This window comes from Pinus tabuliformis, chromosome 9, assembly GCF_031772625.1.
Source record: "Pinus tabuliformis cultivar Carrire ecotype Pingquan chromosome 9, CPIR1, whole genome shotgun sequence".
Lineage (NCBI taxonomy): Eukaryota > Viridiplantae > Streptophyta > Pinopsida > Pinales > Pinaceae > Pinus > Pinus tabuliformis.
Window position 1 is genome coordinate 76,010,427 of NC_142307.1, and position 26,720 is coordinate 76,037,146.

Below are 26,720 nucleotides of genomic sequence, written 5' to 3' on the forward strand. Positions count from 1 at the left end.
GAAATGGAAATATTTTAGTCTTATTCTCGGAGAAAACTTTATAAACTTTATCAGAACCCAATGTTCTTGTCAACCCTGTCTAGGGGAGTACACTTAAAGAATGGATCAATTTGGACAGACTGCAATAATCACAAAGGTTTGTTCAGGTCAGCGGTTGAAACTTGAACATTTTGGCCTTCAAACGATGACCAAAGAGGAGATCCTTTCAAAATATTCAGTTTTCAAGCCTTGGGAATTCACCAATAAAGAAACCTGAAGTTTTAACACAATGAATTTTGCGCCCTCTTTTGTGTTTTCAAGACTCACAATCCATGAAAATAACAATGAATTCAGTAATTCTTTATTTATAATGAAATACAGCAATCTGAATTGCAAAAGCATGTTCAATACCTAATTATCTAGACGAAATTTTTCTATCTCAAAAGCTAAGAAACAAGAAGGCAATCTTTAATACAATATGCCTTCTTCAAAATAAGATTTAATGATCTAAATTGACTGTCTGATTTCCCATACATCACTTACAAAATATTATTCTGTGAAATTTGCCATACATCTGCAGTCTAAATTGCAGATAGTGCAGCACATGAACACACTGAAAATAAGCTACTTGAATGTAAGCTCCCAATGACATCCACAGAACCGGAAACAGGTAGCTTCATTCTACTGCTCCTAGTTGCATAGTTCAACCATTTAGCTAGCTAGGCTGCCAACCCTTCAGGATGGTAATAAGTCTGATCTTTAACGTTATTTTAACTGTAAATGTGCAGTCCATAATTCACTAATATCCTCTAGTACGCACAAAGATTCCTCGGTTCAAGAAACACCTTGAGGCCATGCTTCATAAACAGAGTCAGTGACATTTTCTGCTCAACTGGATTACCAGGAACCAATGAAATTCGATGGCGCAGTAGAATTGCAGCAACGATGGATTTCATCTGCAAATAGGCCAAGTCCTTACCCAGGCAGATCCGAGGTCCTCCATTGAATGCAACAAACTTATAAGAGTCCTGAGGAGGTTCAAACCGGCCATTTTGTATCCACCTCTCAGGCTTGAACTCTAAGCAGTCAGGCCCCCATATGGATTCCAACCTCCCCACTGAATAGATTGAGTACGTTATAGCAGTTCCCCCAGGGACAAATGTGCCATCAGGTAAGGTGTCATCCTTGAGAACATATTTAGAGTCCTGTGGAACAGAGGGATAGAGCCTCAGAGTCTCAGTTAGTGCAGCCTTTAGGTAAAGCAATTCATCAACCTCTTCAAACACCAAGGGCTCTTCAATCCATTTTGAAGTGTCCTTGCCCCTACTTTTGGTTAAAACCTCGGAAATTTCCCCAATGACTTTGTCTTCAACCTGGGGATTATGAATTATCAACCAGAAAAACCAACTCATGGCCACAGATGAAGTATCCCTACCAGCAAGAATGAAATTCAGAGCTACATTTTGCAGGAAAGTATCCGAGTAGGCTTTGCCATCCCCGTCCTTCTTCCTCATAAACCTTGACAACAAATCATCATGTGGTTGTTGTAGTTGAGAAATTTTAGCTTGATCTCCTCCTTTGGATCCTTGGGACTGAATAGACAATTCCACTCTCCTCAGTTTAATAATCTCAGACAAGTATTTTTCAACCTTGGCAACGCTTTGACGAAGCTCAATCTCCATGCCCCAACCCAGCATTTTATTAAGCCTCCATATCACTTGAGGAAATATAAAACGCTGCAGAGTAGCCTCAGTGGCATTGTCAAATGCAGTAGCAAAGGGATTAAGAGGAAGACCTGGGGCCAATGTCTCTGGATCCTTGCCAAATGCCAGACCACAGATGTTATCAAATGTAAGCCTGAGCAAAAGATCCTGCAAATCAACAGCTCTGTGTAGGTCTTGGGCCTCTGCCAAGATAGGCCATAGTCGGCCCTTGATCGACCGGGTAACCCACCGAGCCATGGCATTTCTCAGAGTCCTTGTAGTGAACTCCAAAGCCGCAGTCTTCCTCTGCACCAACCATGTTTCACCATCACTGTTGAAGATACCATCCCCTAACAGGTCATGAAATGCTGCCTGCCACTGTGGCCCCTTGGGATAGTTGTCAAAACGTGTGCGAAGAATATGCTCTAAATTTTTTGGATTGCATGTTACCGTTACATGCCCTTGTTTGCTTGCAAGGAAGGGGATGGCACAGATACATGTCTGGTATGTTCCTCCTGCCTTCCGGAGATTGTCTGCAATCCAGTCATGCATTCTTTCCCTGTTCTGTAACAGTCCTGGCAGGCTTCCCACCACTGGCCACACTCTAGGACCTCTAAAACGATTTGTCATGGTCAAAAACCATGCAATATATGCTGCTATTGCCCCAAGTATCAATATCCCTGTGGAAACTTCCATTGCTGTAAGTGTTTTCTGCTGATCTGACCTTTCGTTATACCGTAAAACCCTTCAAGGCTGATCTAGTTGCAGTTTTCCCTGGTACTGATTAGAGACTGGTTTCCTCCTGGTGAAAGCAAAGCTCATTAGCCATTAAATTCCAGCAAAGAGTTGGACCATATTCATCCAATATCCCATCTCTAAACATGAAAGGAAGACCATGACTTCATACATACAAGGCTATGCTAGCATACTCGAAATTCTGCAACTCGGAAAGACCATGACTGCATATACACACATACAGAATATCAATCCTACTCCAACCATGTCTCTATATATACACACATGGTAGACACATGAAATAGCGCCCTGGTTAAAACCAGGGCAGAGAAGTATAAAACCTTGACTTTTTCATACACATAATTGTCAACACACATGGCCAACTAGCAATCCTACTCTATCCAACGCAATTAAGACCTCAAACTGCTTATACATATACATTCACACAACTGCCTGGCAATCCTATTATCTCCAACAGAATTAAGATGGGGATTGTTATTACACAAGCATGGGTGGTTATCAAGCCTGCCTTGTCATAATGAAGAACATGACTGCATAAAAACGAAAAATAGTGAAACAGCAGATACACACAAATACATTTGTATGTATCCATCCTACTTTCTCCAGATGACCTAAGCTTTGTTCAGGATCTGTCTTAATCTCACTAACAGATTCAAAAACCCAAAAGAAAAACGGCATCAATGACACAATAATAATGAAGATAAAGTTCTCTAACCTTCTTATCTTCCACACAAATATTTCGTTCCCCAATAGCTGATGATCCAACTCTAGTTTAAAATAGCCTTCTAAATCGCCATTAGTTCTCTGTTCCAATTCATGCAAAGACAATTGAAGTCAAGCTGACCTGAATTCTGCCAGTCCAAAATACAAATAAAGTAAATGAAAGAGCATCTTCATTTATGAATTTTTTTTTTAAACAAAAAACACCGATCAAAAATCACTGAAGAAGAACTTATGTATGTATTCATTGTATATATGTTCTCCCCTTAGAAACTAAACAATAATAATCATCCTCTGATCTGTCAATGATCCTCACTTGAGACAAATTTAATCCTGTCCTCAGTCTCAAACCTCTGCAGCCTCACGCAAAGTTGACGATTATACTGCAGTTCCTTCTTGATGACTGCTTCAAGAGATAATTTCTCGTAGAATCTTGCAGGATATTGCAGAGACTAGTTAATGAAGACCAAGGATGACCACAGAGGCCTGGCAGTCTGCAGAAACCTAAAGAAACAGGGCCTCTGAAGAAGGAACAGGCTTCATCCACCTTATCTCCTTAATAACTGCTTGCAGACCTGGCTTATTATATATAGCCTGCAGAGCTGTTTGTGGCAGGCATAATCGCATAGGAATTGCCTTTACTGTGACAGTCTGTAGAGCACACCGTTGCTCCTTTATGGTGTGTCAATGTTTCTCAAGAACTCCGCACAATTTTGTTCGATGTCTATTCAAGTAATTACTCTTGTCGTTGGGTGGTGGAGGGAAGATGAGAAATGTGTGTGGAAAGTGGGTTGGTGGGTCGACTGCTTTTCTCACACCATACTCACAAAATATTTACAGAATCACAACATTTCTCTCCTACTCTCACCTCTCCTCACAGCAAAAATTCAAAAGTTGCAATGTACAGTTGAACCATAATCAGCAAATATTAATATTTTATCGCTAGATTGGGGCAATAATTCCTCAAATCTTACACGCAATCGATACACTAATTTCTAAATTGAGGATAGATTGGGTTAATAATTTCTCAAATCTTCTAGGTACTCAACAACAGTTCTCAATGCATGATTGGTTTCGGTAACTCTAATTAATTTCGTGTTAGCGCTAATTCGTGTGTAGCATCTAGTTAAAATTTCAATGTGTTGGAATATCGATGTTCAGTGTTTTATATTCTTGCAGGACTTTATCAATTACTTAATTAAATTCTTAATTTTATGATCTTATCGTGAAGTTATCTTCAATTATCTGTTAATAATTTCGTTGTTATAGGTCAACAGTCACAGTTATTCATGGGATTTTTCAAATCATCACCCCCTGTTTTTAACAGAGTATGTCCAAAACCTGGAACACTGCCATTGAAAACCCAGTTTCACACTCTTGTTTTTTAAGACTAGGGTGAGGTTAGCTTTTATCTAGCGGGTTTATAGGATAGAAGAAGACTGATTCACCGGTTATTGAATGGAAGATGATTGATCTACTTACGGTTTATTGGCTGGAAGATGACCTGTCTACCTACAATAAAATGGTGGTGACTAGAGTGAGTTTAGCTTTTATCTAGTGGGTTTATTGGATAGAAGAAGACTGATTCACTGATTTATTGGATGGAAGATGACCAATCTACCTAAGATTTATTGGATGGAAAATGACCAATCTACCTATAATGAAATGGTTTTGTGGAGGCTCTGTTGAAACTGGATACCACTTGAGAAGTTAATTTCCCCAAATTAACTTTTATTTTCCACCCGTCCCATGAAATTGACATCACAAACACTAAACCCCATGCAAACAAAGTGATCTACACCATGAGCGCAGTTAGGCACTTATTAATAAAATCATTGAACTTTAATTTTATAAAGATTTTTACAATTATCCATGATTTTTTTTGACAAAGAACTGTATTTTAGAATTTAGTTTGTAGATTCATCTTAGAATCATTTAACTTTGCTGACCCTGGCGGCAAAACCAGCGGTAACAACAACCTGAAATATATCTACACCTGGTCATGATTGGGGTTGAAAGTTGAAAAGTCCATTACAGACCGAATCAACGGTCACTAAAGGGTAGTTATGGTACTTTTCCTTCATTAAGTTAGTCGGCTTCCTCAGGTTACAGAGATACGGGCCTCGTTAAATGTCAATACTACCTGTTTCTGAGAAACAGCTTTTGAGTCCAGAACGACCGGAATTTTCCACCACCCATGGGTAGCTGTAGTAGCTGAGGAATTTAATAATGAGTGACAGTTAGAAGAGGGAAGAAATTGAGACCAGACGTCACAGACGCGTGGGCTGAATGGGGTTTCAACTTTCGATGGTTTTTTTTTTTTTTTTCTTTTCAGAAATAAAAGAGGCGTGGAGTTGTTGAGCGGTGTGCCTGGAATTTCCGACGGCGTTTAATAGAATGCATGCGGTGTCTTGGGTGTTTATGTGAATTTTGGTGGTTTCATGATTTTCTATTCCTTTATTTTGATCGGGACGTAATTGGAGTTATCTGGTTCGATTGATACGTGTTATGGGTTTATTAATTGTCTTGTTAAAAAGTAGGTGCATTTATAGTGTCACTTTCGGTGGAAAATATGATAAATAAAAAAATGTTGGAAAATAAATGTCCCAAGTTAGGAAATAATAATAAATTAATTAACAAATATTTCATAATTTTAAAAACTTTAAACCTTCAAAAGGAAGAGTGAAAGGCGTTCCTTCTATTATTATTCGGTGAAAGGCGTTCCTCCTATTATTATTCGGTGTATTTAATTCACTAAACATAAATGGATTTGGTGAAAGTTTATTCTTTTACGAATCCCTAATGAGTTATTTAAGGAAGTTGAATTTTTTTATTAACAATAATGAATATTATTATTAAGAAACATACTTTTTCTATTAAAATTCGGTGTATTTAATTCACCAAATATTAATTACTTAGAGGGAAAGTTTATCTCTTTATGAACCACCACCAATTAGTTATTTAAAGAAGTTAAAGCTAAATTTTTCTTTGAAAACAATAATGAACATTTATTATAAAGAACAAACACTTGATATTGAAACATTTATATTTGTTTAAGGCTCGTGTTCTTTAAATTTCTTTTTGAGAGAGTGGAGTACAATTTTAATTTCAAGATGTGTCATCTAAAATCAATTGTTTGTGTTGGTATTGATATAAGATTTTAGTATATTTCATGTGTATTTTTCTTATTATTACTTAATTTTCTTATTATTATTTAATTATTTTAAGTTTACTTATTTATTAGCTTTATTATGTCATGTTCTTTAATAATAAATAATATAATATTAAAAATATAAGAAAATAAATAATAAATAGTAATAATAAATAATAAATAACAATACTAAAGTTCTAAATAAATATAAATAGAAATAAAACAAGAAAGCATTAAAAATCAGTAAAGCAATTAAAAAGTAAAAATAAAAGAAATAAAACAAGAAAGCAATAAAATTGCATGTGGACACATGGAGTGTGTGTATGTGGTTCCCCGTCCAATGTTTGCTCTATTTAGTAGATGATGAGAAAGATGAGAGACATTCTAGCATTCCATCATTCGATGATTTCATCATCCATTCTCTTGGGAGAATAGTGTTATAAGACAAGGATACCTTGGCAGTAGTGCGTTGATTGAGGGCTCGGGGGTGGCCAGTTGTAGCAAGATTTTGTGCAATTGAGCCTACGATTGGGTGGAGAGTCATCCCCAAGACTTTGTTGTAGGTAGCAAAATTCCACTAGCGTTCAACTAGCATTCCACAGGTAAGTTGTCTCTCTTTACTCATATTTTAGTAATTTAATCTTAACTAGTTGATAAATTGTTCGTTGATTATAAATCACTTGATTAATCTAATTAATTATGTGTTGTTATTTCGGGGTTGTTACATATGGTATCGGAGCAGGTTCAACTCTTAGAGCCTATAGACATTTTAATGTAGAAAACTTTGATCTAAATGATTTAACGGAAAAAATAAATAAATAAATTTATAGTCACATTCTAATTATTCTATCCACTTAAAAGGGATTATTACAGTCACATCCTTTATTCTTTGATCCTCACCTCTTCAACTTTAACATGGGGCGCCTTGTATCGAGCTACCTTTTGGCGGCTACACAATTTGCGGGATACCCCATACCCCGATGGTAGGGTATCAAAGTTTCATTTTCAGAGTTTGGTTGCTCCACTCAAGTTTTTTGTTTTTTTGAACTAACCCTTTCTTAGATCTTGCACAGACTTGAAGAGTAGCTGGATTCTGTTGGCAAAACCTTTCCTGTATTTGAAGACTTTGGACTAAGTTCTGGACTATTTATTATTGTTTTGGTGAGATTTTGCTTTTTATATTTGTGCGTAGTTTTAGATTAAGTTTTATTCATTAGACGACCTTCATAACTTCTGACAATTTTAAAATCAAGTAGATGGATGGTTGGTTGAGTGATCCATTGATTTAAGATTCTCTTGACAAGCAGCTCTGTGCAATCATGTTTATGTGTTTGGATGAGATGTAATCGTGGTTGTTCAGTTATATCTTTTTTGTATTCACCATTTTTGCTTGTTACGTTGACATTCATCGTTGTTCAAGGTAGATTTTGAATCTGTATCACAGTAGCTTGGGAATTTAACCAGCTGCGTCACTGTATCAATTTACAAGATATGGTGGGTTATGGCAGGAGAGAAGTATCTGCCTCCAGGTAGAGCAATTTCGTTTTAGAATATTTGGGAGGTAGCTAGGCGATGTCTGTTGGTGGGCTCCAGTATTGTAGCAATAATGCTACAACTCCTGGAGCTTCCTTCTTTAGCTTTATCAACCCGGTAGTTCGTAACAAACTTGGAAGCCACGGTGTTGTATGCACAAGTACTAGCTCTTGCCGTAGCTATCACTCGGTCAGCTGGCACAAGTCCGCTAGGGGCTCAAGCCAACTTCTATGAGCTCTTAGAAGAAGCTTTTTAACTGATGGACGAAAGCTAATCTCAAAAGAAGCTAATCTATTTGCATAAAGGAACTGTAAGCCAACAAGAAACGCAAACCCTAGCAAACCCTAATTCTACCAGCTAGTCCTACTGATGCAGAGATGGGGATGCAAACTACTGAAAGAGATGCCATTACTTCTATGAAGGTGAAATGCATGTGTCTAGACTATCTCTATCTGAAGAAAACATCTTTTGTATTTTTGTTTCAATTATTAGAATTATCATGCATGTGCTTTTAACTAGCTTTTTACTGTGCAGAGATGGATCAAGGAGGAGGAAGGCTTGAAAAAGGTTGGGAAAGTTCAGAGAGGGTCTAAGGGGTCCCTAACACCCTTCCAGAGAGTTTCACAAAGTTTGGCTACCAAAAGGCCGCGTTTATGAGCTTCTACAGGAAGTCTGCAGGGGTTCTACAGGATGTTTCAGAACTTCTACAGGATGTTCAGTAATTCCTACAGGATGTTCTATAATCGGATTTTTGGGTGATGGGTGAGTGGAAGAGGCTGCATGGGTGGATAGGGAGGTAGGAGAGGGGTTTGTAATGACTTAGGGACAGAGAAATGAGATGATGAGGGGGTGTGCTAAGCTAGTTTGTCTAAAGGAGGGTAGAGGGAATAGAAGGCCAAAAAGGGAGGATAACGTGGGTAGTAGAGTAGCTGAGAGGCAAGGGGTCTAATTGGGAGATGAGTCTTTGGCGTGGGCAAGGCTTAGAAGGATGAGAGAGTGAGGGAGTAGCACTGCACAGTGCAAACTGAATCAAATCTTCCACCTCCTGCATATAATCAAAACATTCCTAACTGTTTAATGGAACCAATGAACAGCAATGTTATTCTTAAGGAAAATCATGTATGGTACTGAAGCAAGGAAACATTCCAAGAGGTCTGAATGCATGGAAAACTTCTACAAACAAAAATATTGCACCACAGATTGCATGTATTCGTAAACCAATGTTTTTTTGGTGGGTAGCACTGTCTGCAATTCCAGCCCCTAGAAAGAGGTGAAACTGAGTGTGCAGGCAACCCTTTTCTAGACTTTTTATCAATTCCAATCTCTTCACTCTATTCTAAACAGCTGAAGCAACTCTGCCTTATAACAATGACCTACTTAACCACACCAAGAAATCTAACTCAGCAAACTGTGTTTCGAATGCATGTAAAGAGGAAAACCATAATGCTGAAAGAAAAGATAACAATACAGAAGAAGGAGGCCTTAGGCTCTCAGGTTGGGCCCAACCCCGAGAGCTATGGCTCCTTTAAAAGCTCAGAACTGAGATCAAATCCGACTGCTTTCCATTAAAAAATAATAATCATAAGTCAAATAGCATGCCAATAATGGCTACAAAAGAGAAAAACTAAGCTAGCAGCTCGTAGTGCAAGAAGTGCAACAATGTTTCAAAAGTCCTTTTCGAAGGCTAAAGCCCTATCATTTATACATCACGAGGCCCCAAGCTGGCCTCCTAAATCAGTGGGGCTTGGCTGACCAAACTAGGAGTGAACTGCTGCTTCCTCAAAATCTGTTTGGATGTCTTTAAATCCGGTTGTGGTGGCTGCTGGAGCTCGGAGTTGGGGGTGAAGATCCCGAGGAAGGCCATTTAATGCTGTGGACAACCCTCCTACGAATCCTCAACCCCATCTTGGCTGTCTCCTGGTCCTTATCTGCTCAGTTTTGTTCCAATCATGTGTCAAAAAACCTGAAATGAGCACGTGTTAGCCACCTAGGAATAGTGACTGCCCTTATTCGTACAAATGACATAAACATACTAAAAAATGATGCATAAGTTATGAAAAATGAAGGATTGAGCAAAGGTAGTTAGGCCAAATGAGCCCAAAATGTTACCAAATTTGGGGCTCATCATCACCTCCCCAGCTAAAATGATTTCTCATCCTTGAGCAACTAATCCAGCTCCTCGTCCTTCATTGCTTTCACCGCCACCCTCACATCCCAAGCTTCTGAAGTGGTCTCCTCCTCACTGGCATGGAACCCAGCCTTCCTTTCCACCTCTTCCCACTGCTTATGCTCTTCTTTTTCTGTGTTGCCTTCCATCAATCCTAACAGCAGAGGTGGGCTTAGCTTGAGGCCAATCCAGTTGGCTTGGAGGTTCTGTATGGCCTTCTTGTAGAGGGGCACCCATGCTAGAGCTTCCCTCATTCGAGTTGGAGTATGATATTCTCTGATTTTAAGGCTGTGGGACAATGTGTTCCATCGGCGGGTGCAAGCATGAGCACAGTTAATAGTCGCTCCATATCCTCGAAATGTGCTATGGCCTGTGCCTGCTGATCCATGTATTTCAATAAAGTTTGAGGGTTGGTGGCTAAGTGTTGGTGGGGTGATATCAACGCAGTGGGATCCCCTGGCTCTGCTCGGATCAGCAGTGGCTCATGTAATTCTCGGTCCATGACCTCTTTGACTTCTGCTGCCCTCTTTTCTTCATGGTTCAACCATGATGCAAATGCCATCAATTGCATATCCCCTACAACTGTGTTGGGATCCCATGTAGTCACGTTAGGAAGGGCCAAATTATGGAGATAGAACTCCGAGAGTTTGGCCTTATCCTCTGATGAACTGCTATTGCATAACGCTGTGAACTGTTGGGGGTCTTGGAGTTGGGAGATACCCCTCTGTGCCAATGCATTAATCTGATATTGCAGCCACTGGTCTCGTAGGTACAGGCCATAGGATTTGGCCGACTGTCTGCATTGTAGAGCATCCATGGCCCAACTGGCGATGCAAGCCAGTTGTACCTCTTTTTGCTGCAACTGTTGTTTGAGAGCTTGTATCTCGATTTGTGCTTGCAGTTCCCTTTCCCGTAGATGTGAGGTTGGCTCCCCAAGACCAACTTGCAGTCCTTCTCTGCCTTGATGTTCTGCTGTAGCGTCCCCTGAGGATGTGCCCTTTTCCCTCTTCAGTTCCTGTAGCTACAATTTAAGTTTCTCGTTCTCTTCCTGTAGGAATACCCGCTAGCAGTTTGCCACGTGTTTAGCCATAGCTAATTCCTTTCTTGCCTCCTTGAGTTGTTCCTCCAAGGGGCCTATATCTGCCACACCTTTTGATCTAGCTATTTTCATCCATGTGTGGGTTCTCACCCTTTCTTCCTCCAATGCAAAGAAAAGCGGCACTGTGAATTTTTGTGGGATAATTTTCCCAGCCTCTAAAAAGTTATAGTACGAGCTCAAGCTTGGCTGGGGACTAGGTTCCGGAATATGCTCTTTCTCTTCTTCCCTCGGTGGCTCTACTTCGTCTTCCCGAAGTGGTGATGAGGGTGCCTCTCCCTCCATCCTCTCTGTCTCCTTAAGCCGGGCCAAGGTTTCCTGTAGAGCAGCCTCAACATCCTGTAGCCGGGCTTTTGAAGCCAACCTGTCCATTCTTTCCTTCCAAGTAGTTGTCTTCGGGCTCCCCCGCTCATAAGTGACTGATATTTTTGAGGGGGACCTCTCCCTTGGCGAGGTAGGAGTATCTTCTATAGTAATTGGGCTGCTGGATGGAGGTTGTGGCCTGCCTGTTTTGATTCTCACGCTTCTCCTGGCTTTGAAATACAGAGGGATCTCCCTCTTTCGTTTTTCCTTCGGCTTAGGATGTGTACTAAGGGCGGCCAGCACGGCTGCTGCCTCCCTTGCAAGAATTTCGGCTCTCTTCTCCTTTGGTTTTCCTTTCTCAGGGCTTCCTGTAGAAGGCCCTATATCAGCTGATTTCTGGCTTCCTGTAGAAGCCGTTTTTGGTTTTCCTGTAGAAACAGGTGGCACCGTTTTAGCCTGTTTGACTGAGGGTGCTTTTACTTTTGACTTGGTTGAGGCTGCTTTCGAGGTGCCTTTACTAACGTGGACGGGTTCAGTTCTTTCCATCCTACTTTGTAGCCTTTTCTCTCTGGGTGTCAATGTGGATTTGTCACCCTCCTTTTCGGCAACCTGGGTTTTCTCTTGCCTCCCCTTTTGTTCTTTCTTCAGTGCTTTGGCCGCGGGTTCTTGGCCTTTCCCTTTCTTCTCTGTGTGTACTGGCTCCCTCTCCTCGCTGCTGGAGGAGGTGAGCTCCTCGGTCAACATCTTGATATCGCCATACTTAGTCAGATTTCGGAAGGCTTCCCACGTGAGTGGGACTGTGTAGGTGTGGAGTGCATCCTCCACAAGGAGCTTAATGAGCCCATGATGGACTACCTGGTTTGGCATGCCCTCTTTTAACTTGGTGGCACATTCAGTCATAGACTGCAGGAGGAAGTAAGGAATACTTAGCTTGTTTTCTGAAGGTAGGTCCATTTGGTGCCTTAATTCTGTGAGTAGCCAGAAATGGTACCCATATACAATGCTGAATCGTCCTTCGCATGTGATGTATTTCATAATTTGGAGGCTGACCTCACTCCAAAGTGGCTGTAAGCTAGCTCTGTGAACCCCGTTCTTATCCTCTGAGAATTGCTCCTCCGGTGGGAAGAACTCCTTTTTAGCCTTTTGGCCTAATTTCCTCTCCTCCTTGTCCCACAGTACCCCCATTGGGAGGTCAGTGACTCTGCTGATGAGCTGTGGGGTGAGTCTGAGATTCAAACCCCTGAAATTAACAATGGCCAGCATTTTTGATTTTGGCTTCAAAGCTCGCAGGAACTCCTTTGCCACCTCATCATCATAGCCTTGAAGCTTGTCGCAGAATGACATTCATCGCGCACGAGTGAACAATTCTACCACCTCCGAGTTCTCCCGTAGTTTCTTTGAGTCTGTCGGTTCCTTTCTGATGAATCCGCCCGGCATAGTGAAAGCCTGCTATGTTAGCCGGAGGTGGCGCGTGTGTATCAAAAGATGGCCTTTCGGATTTCTTTGGGACAGAGCGTAGAACTACGCCTCTGTCACGCACACAATTCGTGAATTCTGGGCTATCTACAGATGAGCCTTGACAGGGGCTCGATTACAAACCACATCCTATAGAAAACCCCGCATATACTTCGATGAAAACTTTCATGCAAAAGGAAGACTGTAGTTTTACATTTTTGAGGACGTCGACTTTGCCACCCTTCAAACCAATTGCATGGGAGGAACAGGTTCAGGCTTACCTTTTCAAATTCGCCACCTTTGACGTGAATAGATCAACTTTCCTTCGTAGCAACGAGCTTCTTGTAGCGCAGCTTCCTGTAGAAGTCGCGCACAGGTTCCGGAGAGCACGTCAGTGGTTCTGCTCCTTCTATGCCACCACCAGACGTCTGAAAGAGCCGAGGACTTGGAGTAACAAGCTTCAGAGAAATTCGGACACTACTCGACTGCAAAACGGCTGGTGATAAATGAGTGGAGTGACGATCTAGCCGGTGGATTTGAATCCCGGGCAAACTCGTGGCGCGGGGGTGAGCTGTCCCTGCCGGACCGTTGGACGACGTCACCTACTCATTTCACTGCAAATCTCCCTGACTGCCGCATCATTCCCTGCAGATCTGCCGCCGCCATTTCCGTTAAATCACCGCTTCTCCCCGACTGGACGCTTCTCACATGTCCATTACCCGTTTTGCTTGCCACGACCACCACTTTCCAAATCTGACTAGACCATCTGACTGGTCGTGGTGGCCAGTTGAATGGCTACCCGACTGCTCAACCCGTTCATTTCCACACTTGCAAACATTCTAGAGTATTATTCATGTAATTTGACGAAAAAAAAGGGCGAGGCACTTACCTGTGCGGCCGCGACATTATTTTCAGGTTTTGGGACGAGGGTGATTGGATTTGCTGGTTGATGCTTCATACACAGGCACGGGGGTTCCTCCTTGCAGACTGCTGTTGATGACGAAGCTTGTGACTCGGCTGCGGGTGGTGCATGTGCCCGCTCTATGTGTTTCAGGCGCCTTGATGGTGTACACTCTAGCTGGATGAACTGCTACGGGATTCCTGTAGGATGTCCTGTAGCAGTTTTTCCTCCTCGGGTGCATGCTGAGACAGTGGAGACGGTGGCATCACAGTCACGATCGCAGGACCCTTGGATGGCTTTGATGAGTAGTGCATGGTGTCTCTGCAACCTTTTTTCCATTTGAGAATCGCTTCCTCTGATAATTCAATGTTCTGTTTTGACTGTGCAGGTATTTGCATGGCAACTGGGGTGGTAGGAGGAGGCGACAACAGTGCGTGATGGAGAAAACATTAGCTTGCATGCCTCCGAGTCGGACCTCGGGCGTTAGATCTCCCCACACAATTAGTTCTGGGTTGTCCAAAACTTCTATAGGAAGTTTCCTGTAGAAATACAGAACTTCCTGTAGAAAGTCCTGTAGCTTCCTGTAGAAGGCTAAACTGTGATCAAATCATGCCCAGACCTTGGAGAAAATGAGTGTTTCCGGAGGGAGTGCTGGTGAGGTCACCTGGTAGCATAGTAGGGACCCTTGTATTTGAGTTGATGGGCCTCTTTTCCTGCATGGAATACCTGCAACCTGCATGCATTGCCACATTGTGAACTTGCTTTCCCTGTTTTTTTTGGTTGTTTGTTTTTCTTTTTTCTTCTCTTTTTTTTTTTTTGAAAGACAGCAGGGGCGCCTCCATGAGGTTTTCACCCTTACCATCTGCCTTGACCGCCTCAAAGAGGTTTTCACTCAAGGGTCTTTTTCAAACATTTTCAGAAAGACAGTAAGGACGCCTCAATGAGGTTTTCACCCCTACCATCTGCCTTGGGAGCCTCAGAAAGGTTTTCACCCAAGGATCTTTATTTTTTTTTTTTTTTTTTTTTTTTAAGATCTTCAGGGTATGCCCAAAACATAGGCAGAACCCTGATCTATGACCAGCACTGACTTTTCCACAGTTTTGATGAATTCTTGTCTTGAGAGAGGTTTTCTGTAGATCTTTAGGCGATGCCCATTGACAAGCATAGGGATGGCCTCCTCATCAATGGTCCGAATAAGAACAGATCCATTGTCATTACATTTTTCCACTACATATGGTCCCAGCCATCTGGTTCTCAGCTTCCCCTTGAAATCCTTATGCCTGGAATCATACAACAGCGCCCAATCTCCCGGCTGAAATTGCTTGTCATTGAGGTGTTGGTCATGCCACACCTTCCTCTGAAGTTGAACCACTTCTGAGTGGAGAAGGGCCTGCATTCGGTGCTCGTCCAATCCATTCAGCTGCAATAACCTTTCTTGTTGGGCATGGCTGAGATCCAGGTCCAGCTGAGCTGCCATCCTCAAGGTGTTGTATTCGAACTCAATTGACAGCAAAGCTTTCTTCCCATAGACCAGCTCATAAGGTGTGAAGCCCGTTGTGGTCTTCCAAGTGGTGTTGTAATCCCATGTGGCCTCAACCAGGCGATCTGCCCAATCTTTCCTGCTGCTGCTCACCACCTTAGTCAAGATCCCTTCCAATGCTCTATTGGTGACTTCCACTTGCCCATTTGCTTGAGGATGATAGGGGGTGGAAGTCCTATGTTTGATTTTGTGATGAGCGAGTAGGTCTTCAATTAAGTTGGAGGTGAACTGGCTTCCTTGATCGGTGACTAACTCTCTTGGGTAGCCAAATTTGTAGAAGATGTTTTCTCTTAAGAACTCGGCCACCTTTTCTTCTGTCGCTGCTTTGATTGCCTTGGTTTATGCCCACTTTGTCAGGTAGTCTGTGCACACAATGATGTAAGACCTTTGCCTCGAAGGAGGATTGATCGGACCCACAAAATCCATACCCCACTTCTCAAATGGCTCAAGAGTCACTTGAGGTTTGAGAGGCATTTCGTCCCTTGGAGTCGGTTTCCCCATCCTTTGGCATCGGTCACATTGGCTGATATACCTTCTGACATCTTGATGAAGCGTGGGCCAATAGTAGCCTGCCTGCAGGATTTTGAAGGCAGTCCTTTTGGCTACAAAATGTCCTCCACAAGGCCCGTTATGATAGGTTAGGAGGATATCAACGACTTCCTCCTCCCTTACACAACGCCTTAAGATCTGATCAGGGCCAAGCTTGAACAGGTTGCCCCCGATCCAAGTGAATAAGGCACTCTTCCGTATGATCCTGCTCTTCTCTCTTGAGGATAGGTGCGGAGGAAACTGTGCTGAGACAAGGTAGTTTGCTATATCAGCAAACCATGGAGAGAGTATTGAGATAGCAAACAGATGTTCATCGGGCATCTGGTCATCCACTATTCCATCCTCTCCTGCAGGTAAATCCAATCTAGACAAAAAGTCAGCAACAACATTTTCTTTACCTGGTTTGTCAACGATAGTCAAATCAAACTGCTGCAACAAGAGTAACCATCTAATAATACGAGCATTCACATCTGGTTTATTCATTAAATATCTAATTGCAGCATGATCAGTATGTACAAATGTTTGATATCCAGTGATATAATGTCGGAATTTGTTCAGTGCATGGACCACGACCAAGAATTCTTTCTCAGTTACAGTGTAATTCAGTTCTGCCTTGGATAAGTTTTTGCTGACAAAGTAGATGGCATATGGAAGTTTTTTTTCAACTTGTCCTAAGGCTGCCCCTATGGCTTTGTTCGAGGCATCAGTGTGGATGTGGAAAGGTAGGGCCCAGTTTGGACCTCTCAAGATTGGGGCAGACACCAACTTGTCCTTTAATTCATTCAGAGCCTTCTGACAATCGTCAGTCCATTTAAACTCAACATCTTTTGCCAAGAGGCTAAACAATGGCGAGGCTAGCTTGCTAAAGTCTTTAATGAATCTCCTATAATACCCTGCTAATCCTAAGAAACTTCGAACATCTCTTACCTTCTGAGGAGGTGGAACCTTCTTAATGAGAGCAATTTTGTTAGGATCCACCTGTAGCCCTTGGAAAGAAATGGTATGGCCTAACACGGTCCCTTCAGTCATCAAGAATTCACACTTTTCAGGACTAAGGGACAGGTTCATCTCAATGCACTTGGTTAGGACTTTTCCCAGATTGGACAAGGCTTCCTGGAAGTTGGACCCATAAGGAGTGAAGTCGTCCATATAGATTTCCACCGAATCATGGACCAGCTCAGAAAAGATGCTCAAGACGGCTCTCTGGAAGGTGGCAGGAGCATTGCATAGTCCAAAGGGAAGAACTCGGTAAGCAAAGGTACCCCAAGGACAAGTGAAGGTGGTCTTATCTTGGTCTTCCGGGCTGATTTGGATCTGGTTATGTTGTGGGGAAAAATGCCTATGCAGGACGATCCTATCCACCTAAGGTGTGACAGTGCCTTAGCAAAAAACGAGTACAGCTATACTGGTTTCTTCCTTTATGAAATGTGAAAGAAGAGAGATCAATAGACTTACCGGTGTCTTCCGTTTGTCCCTCGATCCAATCTCCCTTCTCTTTGGGTGTTCACAACTACTTGCCTTCTTGCTTATCCAGCTACAACTTCCTGCAAGATCACAAGAGAACAGCTACTTGCGACAAGAGAAGAACACTACACAAAGACAGATGTTCACATTCATAACTAGTTTAGGATTAGAAATAAACCAAATACACTAATACATTCATACATCAAAATACATTAGCATATAGGAGAAACCAAGATAGCTTTATTGATGAATAACAAGGTTCAGGAAGAGATACAACCCAGAGGGCTCCAATCCAGCATCTCCTTCCCAGCAAATGGAATTCCTATCTTCAGCCCCTTCAAAGCATTAAGCACCCAATGATTCCAGTCTCAAACCAACAGCAATTCTTTGCAATAACAAAATTCCAGCCCCCTGGATCTCCTGGAGGAGAGATCCATATATAGATGTTTGGAGAGAGGATGAGTCAGCTTGAGATCTGACTAGTGTCCTCTCCCTCTATCAGTTCTTGAGTCCACTTGGAGGTTCTTGCTTCCACTTAGAGATTTGGAACCTCTTACTCATCACCAGTCGAATTCCCTGAGGCAAGTGTCATTTTGGAAGCTTCCTGGGTCTTGACACCTTGAGAAATGAGCCTGCCACTTGTCCACTCTCGTTCAGCGCAGGTAGCCTTTGTTCCAGTTGACATTCAACGCAGGTAGCCAGTGTTGGCTTTGACATTCAGCGCAAACAGCTAGTGTAGCCACTGAAATGATCCTGAATTGACTTGTTTTGAGTAGTTTTTTGGTGGAGAACTTCTGTGAATTGCTGTGGTTTGTTAGCCTTGTTCCTCTAGGGGTAGGAACAACATGTTTAGGGACTTTGGATCCCTTAGATTATGGACATTTCATGCTCAATGCTGTAAGGCACAAAAATGTCTATAACAGTTGCCCCCTAAAGTATGAGGCTGTTTATCGGGCGAAATGCTTTATCAGGGGGATCCGAAGTTCATCCAATGCTGGGAGGAGACCTATAATACAATACAATACAATACATTTTTTTTTTCATACTGCTTTCATGATCTAGCTGAGGCGGGCATTCCCATGCTCAACTTTATAAATTCATTTTTCTGTACATAGAACAGACAATCGTCTGATGATAGACTGATAATTTTGATGAAATTATCATCCTTTGAGTAGGATGATCATCTGCTGCAATGATGTACATGTCAATGTCTTTATCTTTCCTGAATATATATCGCAGCCTGGATGGATGAAACTAGATCCGGGGTCTTCAAACTCGTTCGATCTTCACTCTAAGTACAAGTCGATCCATGTGAGAATTGTTCTGAAGTCGAACATGGAAAGACATCGCTTGATTACCGGTCAATGATGTAAACCGTTAACAAGCGCGAGAGGAATCATCGATAATGATAATGACCCTCAAAGTACTGCAGTAGTTAGATGAGTCAGCTTGAGTTTGGCATGAAGCTGACTAGTGTCCTCTCCCACTTCAGTTATACTTCAGTTCTTGAGTCCACTTGGAGTTTCTTGCTTCCACTTGGAGATCTAGATCCTCTTACTCATCACAAGGCGAATTCCTTGATCCAAGTGTCATTTTGGAAGCTTCCTGGTCATTTGACACCTTGCAGAATGACTGTGCCACTTGGCCAATCTCGCCCAGCGCAGGTAGCCTTCATTAGATTTGACATTCAGCGCAGGTACAGAGTGGAGCAGTTGACATTTAGCGTAGATGCTCAGTGGAGCAGTTGACATGATCCAGAATTAGCTTGTTTTTGAGTGTTTTCAGGTGGAGAACTGATTTTTAGTGCTGTGGTTTGCTGACCTTGTTCCTCTAGGGGTAGGAACAACATGTTTAGGGACTTTGGATTCCTCGGTTTATCGACATTTCATGCTTCATGTTGTAAGGCACAAAAATGTCTATAACAGTTGCCCCCTAAAGTATGAGGTCGTTTATCGGGTGAAATGCTTTATCAGGAGGATCCGAAGTTCATTCAATCGCTGAGAGGTGCCCTGTAATAAAATACAATACAATACATTATTTTTCATTCTGCTTTCATGATCTAGCTGAGGCGGGCATTCCCATGCTCAGCTTTATAAATTCATTTTGGTACATAGAACAGACGATCGTCTGATGGTAGACTGATAATTCTCTGCTGAAATTATCATCCTTTGAGTAGGATGATCATCTGCTGCAATGATGTACATATCAAATGTCTTTATATTTCCTGAATATATATCGCAGCCCGGATGGATGAAACTAGATCCGGGGTCTTCAAACTCGTTCGATCTTCACTCTAAGTACAAGTCGATCCATGTGAGAATTGCGCTGAAGTCGAACATGGAAAGACATCGCTTGATTACCGGTCAATAATGTAAACCGTTAACAAGCGCGAGAGGAATCACCAATAATGACAATGACCCTCAAGGTACTGCAGTACAATTCACGTGGTGTGAATAAAGGACTTGGCGTCGAACACCACGCAAAATCTTCTGGTCGAAGGTCATTGATGTATACCTGTCGCCGGAAGTGAGAAACTTGCCATTGAGGCATGCAAGCTTCAAAGTACTGAGGGGGTTGTTCCTAGATCAACTTCTTGGATAATGAGCTGAAGTCGACAAGAAGCGATCCGTCAAAGGAGGGCCTTAATGAATCCCACATCAGTGACACGGAACGGAGCTAATGATTTTAGTGGAGGTGAAAAAAATCTGTGAAATATGATTCAGGGTGGCGATCATGGGTGGATGAAGGATAATGTATGGCAGTGGATGGGACGCGGTTGACTCTTTCTGAACAACATCTCTTGAACATATAACGACACTGATGTGATGGATCGGTAGCATTACCCCAAATGTGGATGGTTTGGCGAGGACCATGGTGATGAGACCGGTGAATGAAACAACCCAACCCGATGTGATACGGAGGACAAAGTGTCATGTTCAAGAGCGACTTGCTACCATTAAAGCTTTGAGGTTCTCCCAATTTTTCCCCAGTCATTTCTGACCAGTACCTCTTTATTTTTGTCAAGCTTGAGGAGGATAACATATGCTTGTTCTATAACCTGCCCTTCGGGCAAGCCCATCGCTATGTTTTAACGAGCCTAGCGATAGGGAAACTCGTTCTCGTCTAAAGACAAGTTTGTCGCTATTTAATCATTTTAACGAGTCTAACGACAAGGAAAACTCGGTCCTTTTCATTTTTAGAGAGTCTGAAAAGGTACAGAAAGTTAACTCCAAAATTCCTTTTTCGTCATCTAATCCCTTAAGTCCGAAAAAGTATAAAACAATACAGAAGGGATGAGTTTTCGATAACTTTAACGAGCCGAATAAAACAAGCGCTCGACCTTTTTGTGCAATAATCCCTCAGGTCCAAAAAAGATTAAAATCTAGAGGAGGGATAGCTCTTCCGGTCATTTTAACGAGCTGGAAGGCCAAAACTCGGCAAACTTTTCATATTTTACGAGTCAGATGAAAAGAGCTCAAAGAAGACTCGTCTTTTGAGGAACGAGTGATAAACAGGGATAGCAGCAGATTCCAGGTACAGGTTGGAATTTTCCAATCATGACAGTGTCACAAGGATGGCTAGGTGAAATCACTCTTCGCAGCTGTTCCTCAAAATAGGTAAACAATCATATGGAGGTAAACGATCGGCCAAATGAACGGTGGAGGTGATGGCTGCAGCAAAACACGACCAAGGTCTTTTTATGGTTGATCAGGGTACATTCTTAATGGTTATTTACCGGGAAGTTCATTTTTTAACGAGCTTAAACTTGCTCAAAAGATTATGTTTATTTTTTAACGAGCATGAACTATGACGCTAAAACTGCTCGGATCTTGCTTTTCTATTTTTTAACGAGCATAAATTCCGCGATAAAACTGCTCGATATACTAGTCATAAGATAAGAAATGTCTCCTGCAAGATTCCAATTTTTATAGAGCTTGCACCTCACATAAGCTATGCTCCCTCTCATCCTTTCTTTATGCAAGTTCGGAAACGGCTAATCCCAAAAACAGATAAATAACCGCTCCTAGCTTGCACTCCAAAAGGTTTGCATGCCCCCAGGTATAAAGTACAATTTCAAGGCTGCCCCTACTTATCCGATAAAACATTTGTTTTAAAGGGTGAGGCTTGCCTCTTCCTGGTTACCCAAAGATTGTTTTGTTAACACCATCAAACGAAAACACTTCCTCGGCACTGTCTACCGAAGTAGACAATGGTGAATGACCTTTGTCAGACAAGTAACCTTATCAAAAGAATTCTGTTCTAGAACAACCCCTCTTCCATCCACGGACGGGGTACGGACTAGTCACATTCTTTCACGGAAATTCTACCTTATACCCAAGGTTTCCTCTACCCAAAGCAGACCAGGATGCATGCCCCCTGGGTTCCAGTCCCATCTTTCCGAATCACTCGCACTCATCGGGAAGGAGGACTTGGGGTGGAGACATTTCTTGGGTGAATAGACCATTGAGGGTTGGTATGTGACTATTTGCGATGCGTGATCCCGGAAATGAAAGTTGGTCTACGAGCTTGACCATTCTTCCTTCGTGTGGAAAACACATTACTCTAAAGAGTGAGGAGACTATAGCTCCCATGCAATATATATAGTCTCGTCCAAGGAGTAGGTTATAATCCAAGGGTCCTTGAACGACCATCACGTTCATTTGAACGGTCTTCCCTTTCAATGTAACAGGCACATTGGGGAGGATCCCTAATGGTCGACTGGTTCCTTTATCAAAACCTGAGAGATTTCTTATCTCAGGCAAAAGCTCCGGGGAACCCAGTGCTTTCCAAGCAATAGAGGAAAGGATACTCACAGATGCCCCTTCATCAATGATAGTTCCAGCCATTACCATCGTGTAAATTTGGACGATGATTCTGAATGGTATACTGGCTGGTAACCGGGGTCTGCCTAGTTGGTTCCAATCAAAGGACACAACCAGGTTGCTTGGTGGTGGGACCGAATACACGGCCGGATATGACCCTGACGATGTTCCTTCCTGCGATAAAGGAATGGGCGCATTGCCATGATGCTCATCAGAATCTGTGTTGATGAAAAGAATCTGGATGGTGTCATCCTTGTTCTCTTCAGTGAGGGTGTCATTTGAAGATGAATCTTCAGTGACGGTGTCATTTGAGGATGAAACCTCTGAAGGAAGAACCGGGTCAACTGTCGTATCGACCTTTAGACTTTCGTCTGGTCTGGATTCAGTAGGTTCATTTTCAATGACTGACACTTCAGCTGACCACTTGAGCGGGCCAGCTGTATTTTCAACCAACGAAGGACTTGGCACAAGTTTTTTGTATCCAGGAGGAAGTCTCAACGGTGAAACCGGGCGATCTTCCAAAACTCTCTTCGCTTCGTCTAAGAAGGGACAACGGTGGATGGCGTGATCGCCTTCACACAGTCTGCAGGGGGATCTTGCTCCCCCTCTTTGTCTTGAACCTTCACTTTCGCTGGTTGACGGTAAGCAATCAACATGGCTATCAGAGGTTGACGCTCCCGAATTGTGCAACCGAGGGGACCAGTCCCTTAGTATCCAGGGAATACAGGGACAATCTCTATGGAAGTGGTCTCCTCTACATATGACACATGGCGATTTAGGCCCGCTCTGTGCTGTGTGTGGATTTTTGTCAGATGTCTTTTGCTTGCCCCCAGTCGCCTTAGGCTCCTTCTTCTTCTTCTTCTCTCTTCTTCTTCTCCTTCTTCTCCATGGGAGCTTGGCTTTTGCCGGCTCTACCTTGCGAAGATGAAGGATTGGAGGAAGAGTTATAGGAAGTAGAAGGCTGGTGGGCAGCTCTAGACTCATCTAACTGTTGACTCGACTGTTCAGGAACCATGGTGTTCTGAACTACATTGGTTGAGAATAGCCAAATTGGCAGGCCAATTGTCAGTCCTGGAAGCGACAATGTGGCCATGTGGGGCGCACCAACTTCTCCCCAAGAGGAGAAAGGACTAGGATTTCCATCATGTGGAATTCCTTGGTTGGGGCGTTCCATGTTCTCAACCTACAGATCAACGCAGGAATAGGAGGTGATTATGTTCCGTTTAAAATAAATTTTTATAACGACGCTTTAGACACAACTTGCTTTTTCACTTTTTAAGAGTCGAGAAAAAGCTAAAGATGACTCTAGTCTCCTTCGATGTTTTAACGAGCCCGAAGTGACAAATGCTCGGATGGACTTTTTCAGTTATAGAGTTTGAAAAAGGCCAAAAGAAACTGCTCTGGAGATCTAGGCAGAGGGTGTGCCAAACCTTTCGCAAAACCACAGAATACGTTTTACGGTACGGGTGGTCGATCTTCGTGAATGCTGTGTTCACTGCATTGCGATCAGTAGGGCGGCCGACACGGTTTCCTATTGGATAAAGGCTTTGTTCCTATAGGGGTCTCCCAATATATACGCGACGGTACGTGGGAGCACAAGTCCGTATTGATACTTATCGCTTCACCGTGGAGGAATCACCCAACCACTCAACGCTAAGATATCACGTTTAACGACGCCGGAACACGTCTCTAGCTTAGACCTCTATGTGTTTGCGTTATGTTTCAATGCGTTGCTATGTAAATTCAATTTATTTTAAGGTTGATCTTGTTTAGCAGTTTGCCTTTATGGATCACCACGAGATGTATAGTAACACTCCTAAATGCAGTCTAAGATGATAAGCAAGCTTTTCAATCTTTCAACTTTGAAAATCTTAACTACTGAGGGAAAAGAAAGACAACATCGTTTCACACAGATCATAGAGCACACACTAATGCACTTTTTCCTAAATCAACATGCAAACTGTCATAATGCACATGCACAATGCAAGTATTTCTTTTCTCTTTCTTAATGTTTGTGCGACACAAAAAGAAAGATGTTGTATAACTTTGAATTCAATTTCAAGTGAAAGAAAGCAAGCTTATCCAAAATCGAAAGACACCTTAAGATTTACTTGTTTCGACACTAGAAATATATAAATTCAAACCAAATGACGAAAGTAAAAGCTCAGTCAGCTATGAACAGCAAGCAAACTAACTCTTAAGATCAAAACGACACTTTATCACAGGTCTAGATCTAAGAGGTCACAGCAGGACTAGTTCACTTTCGTTATGGGAAACTGTAAATGATACAAGAAATACACAAAGAACACACACAGTTTCTTTATACAACCGAGGCGGAATAGTGACAAGGAAAGTTGGTTTCAGATAGGCACATTGACTGGTAACAGGCAGCAAAAACAAGAGTGAAAACAGGGCAAGAAACAGCAGGAAACCCCAGTAGCATAAGGCAAGACTGGTCCAGCGCAGGTGGGACACTGTCTGTTTGACCTTCAGCGCAGGTAGCCCCTTCGGGAACTGCGCTGAAATGCAGACAACCTTCACAGCAGTTGCACTGAAGAACGAAACTTTCGTTTCTCTTGGTTTCCGGGTCACAGATTGCTAAAAAATTCACAGTTTTTGGCCAAATCAGAAGCTATCAGTCAAGGAAACACTAAGGGATGACAAGGAGGATGAAAAGCTATCACTAAGAGCTTATTAGAGTCCTTGTGGATCAGCTCTTCAAACCATAAACTTGCCCAGAAACTGAGCTAGAGTAGCTGCCCTCTACTTTGCATTTGAAAGATCCAAATGCAGTTCGATTCGGTACTCCCTTTGTTTATGAAATGAATAGCAAAAACACAAACAACCAACAAGATACGATCCCCAGCGGAGTCGCCAATTTGTTGTTGGGAAAAGTATCCAATACGGAATGACCCTATCCCACTCTAAGGGTGATAGTACCTCAGCAACAACTGAATGCAAAGCTATTCAAGATTACTTCTTTATGAGATGTAAGAGAGGGGAGAAAGAGATCCACTAACCGTTGTCTTCCGCTAATGTTTGATCCAATCTTCTCTCCTTGCTGCTTGCTCCTAGCTCCTTGCGCTTTCACTGGCCCAGCTACACAAAGATCCTGCAAAAGCACAAGAAAGGGAAACTACAAGAAGCATACATCCATAATTGATTCAAGGATTAGAATAAATCAAATATACAAGCATCAATATGCCACAGAGACACATGCATATAGAAGAACCTCAAATGCTTTATTAATGGAAGAAGTAAAGTTCTGAGAGTGTTATAACCATAATAGGCCCAATCCAGCAACACCTCCCAGCAGAAAGAAATCTCCTCTTCACCTCCTTCAAAGCAATCACCCAATAGTTCTATACTCAAACCAACAGCACTTCCTTACATTCACAAGATTCCAGCCTCCATAGACCTCATGAGAGAGCTCTATATATAGGAGATTTGGAGAAAGGATGAGTCAGCTTGAGTTTGGCATGAAGCTGACTAGTGTCCTCTCCCACTTCAGTTATACTTCAGTTCTTGAGTCCACTTGGAGTTTCTTGCTTCCACTTGGAGATCTAGATCCTCTTACTCATCACAAGGCGAATTCCTTGATCCAAGTGTCATTTTGGAAGCTTCCTGGGCATTTGACACCTTGCAGAATGACTGTGCCACTTGGCCAATCTCGCCCAGCGCAGGTAGCCTTCATTAGATTTGACATTCAGCGCAGGTACAGAGTGGAGCAATTGACATTCAGCGCAGATGCTCAGTGGAGCAGTTGACATGATCCAGAATTAGCTTGTTTTTGAGTGTTTTCAGGTGGAGAACTGATTTTTAGTGCTGTGGTTTGCTGACCTTGTTCCTCTAGGGGTAGGAACAACATGTTTAGGGACTTTGGATTCCTCGGTTTATCGACATTTCATGCTTCATGCTGTAAGGTACAAAAATGTCTATAACACTATATGTTAAATATGTTTTATTTTATGTGATATTCAGGTGCTATTTAATCGTTTGATTGTTAGTGAATGCAGGTTTCGAAGGGAAGGAGGAGCTCATCCGGATCAATGAAGCTGGACTACTACAACAGCGTTGGATTACAGGTAGGATCTAAACACTTGATTTCTCATATTGTAAAAGCATATTTAGGGAAGGATTGCTCTTATTTGTCTTGTTTGTCATTAGAAAGTCTTAGGCTTCTAGGAAGGTCGGTTGTGTCTGCACTAACGACTCTTTCCGCATGACAAAATGGCGACCATACTAGGGACTCCATGAATGTGTTTGAGTTCTTTTTGATTTGATTTTTTGGTCTGAGAAAAATTGCTTGTTTTCTGATTTTTGGTTGTCTAGCTGTGTATTTGGGTGGGTTAGCTTAGAGTCAATTTAGTTTTTTATTTTTCTTAGCTTTGCCAGCAGTACGCAGTCTCTGGGTTTGACACAATGCGTACTTGTACGCACTGCGTCTTTGTGTACAGGGCGTACCCGCGCCTGTGTGAACAGATGACCTGCGTACCCCTGTCAATTTTGAGAAAATTTCAATTTTTGCTTTTTTGCTCTTTAGATTTTGTTTTCAATTTGTTTTTACTGCCCAGATCCAT

At 42.4% G+C, this 26,720-nt stretch overlaps 1 protein-coding gene across 6 annotated transcripts; it reads right to left on the reverse strand.

The window, feature by feature from the left end:
* Positions 1 to 312: 312 nt before the first annotated feature.
* On the reverse strand, positions 313 to 3,945 carry LOC149147185 (cytochrome P450 86A22-like). Of its 6 annotated transcripts, none has more exons than XM_089438818.1 (4): positions 3,510 to 3,945; positions 3,154 to 3,242; positions 2,594 to 2,641; positions 313 to 2,484 (listed from the first exon to the last, which is right to left on the reverse strand). In XM_089438818.1, exon 4 carries the CDS (start codon positions 2,376 to 2,378, stop codon positions 789 to 791), a length of 1,590 nt encoding a protein of 529 aa, XP_089294944.1. In that variant the 5' UTR covers positions 2,379 to 2,484; positions 2,594 to 2,641; positions 3,154 to 3,242; positions 3,510 to 3,945; the 3' UTR covers positions 313 to 788. The 6 variants fall into 6 exon arrangements, with proteins under 6 accessions (XP_089294944.1, XP_089294942.1, XP_089294940.1 ...); XM_089438816.1 differs by having other exon boundaries at positions 3,475 to 3,945; XM_089438814.1 differs by lacking the exon at positions 2,594 to 2,641 and having other exon boundaries at positions 3,510 to 3,943.
* Positions 3,946 to 26,720: the final 22,775 nt, after the last annotated feature.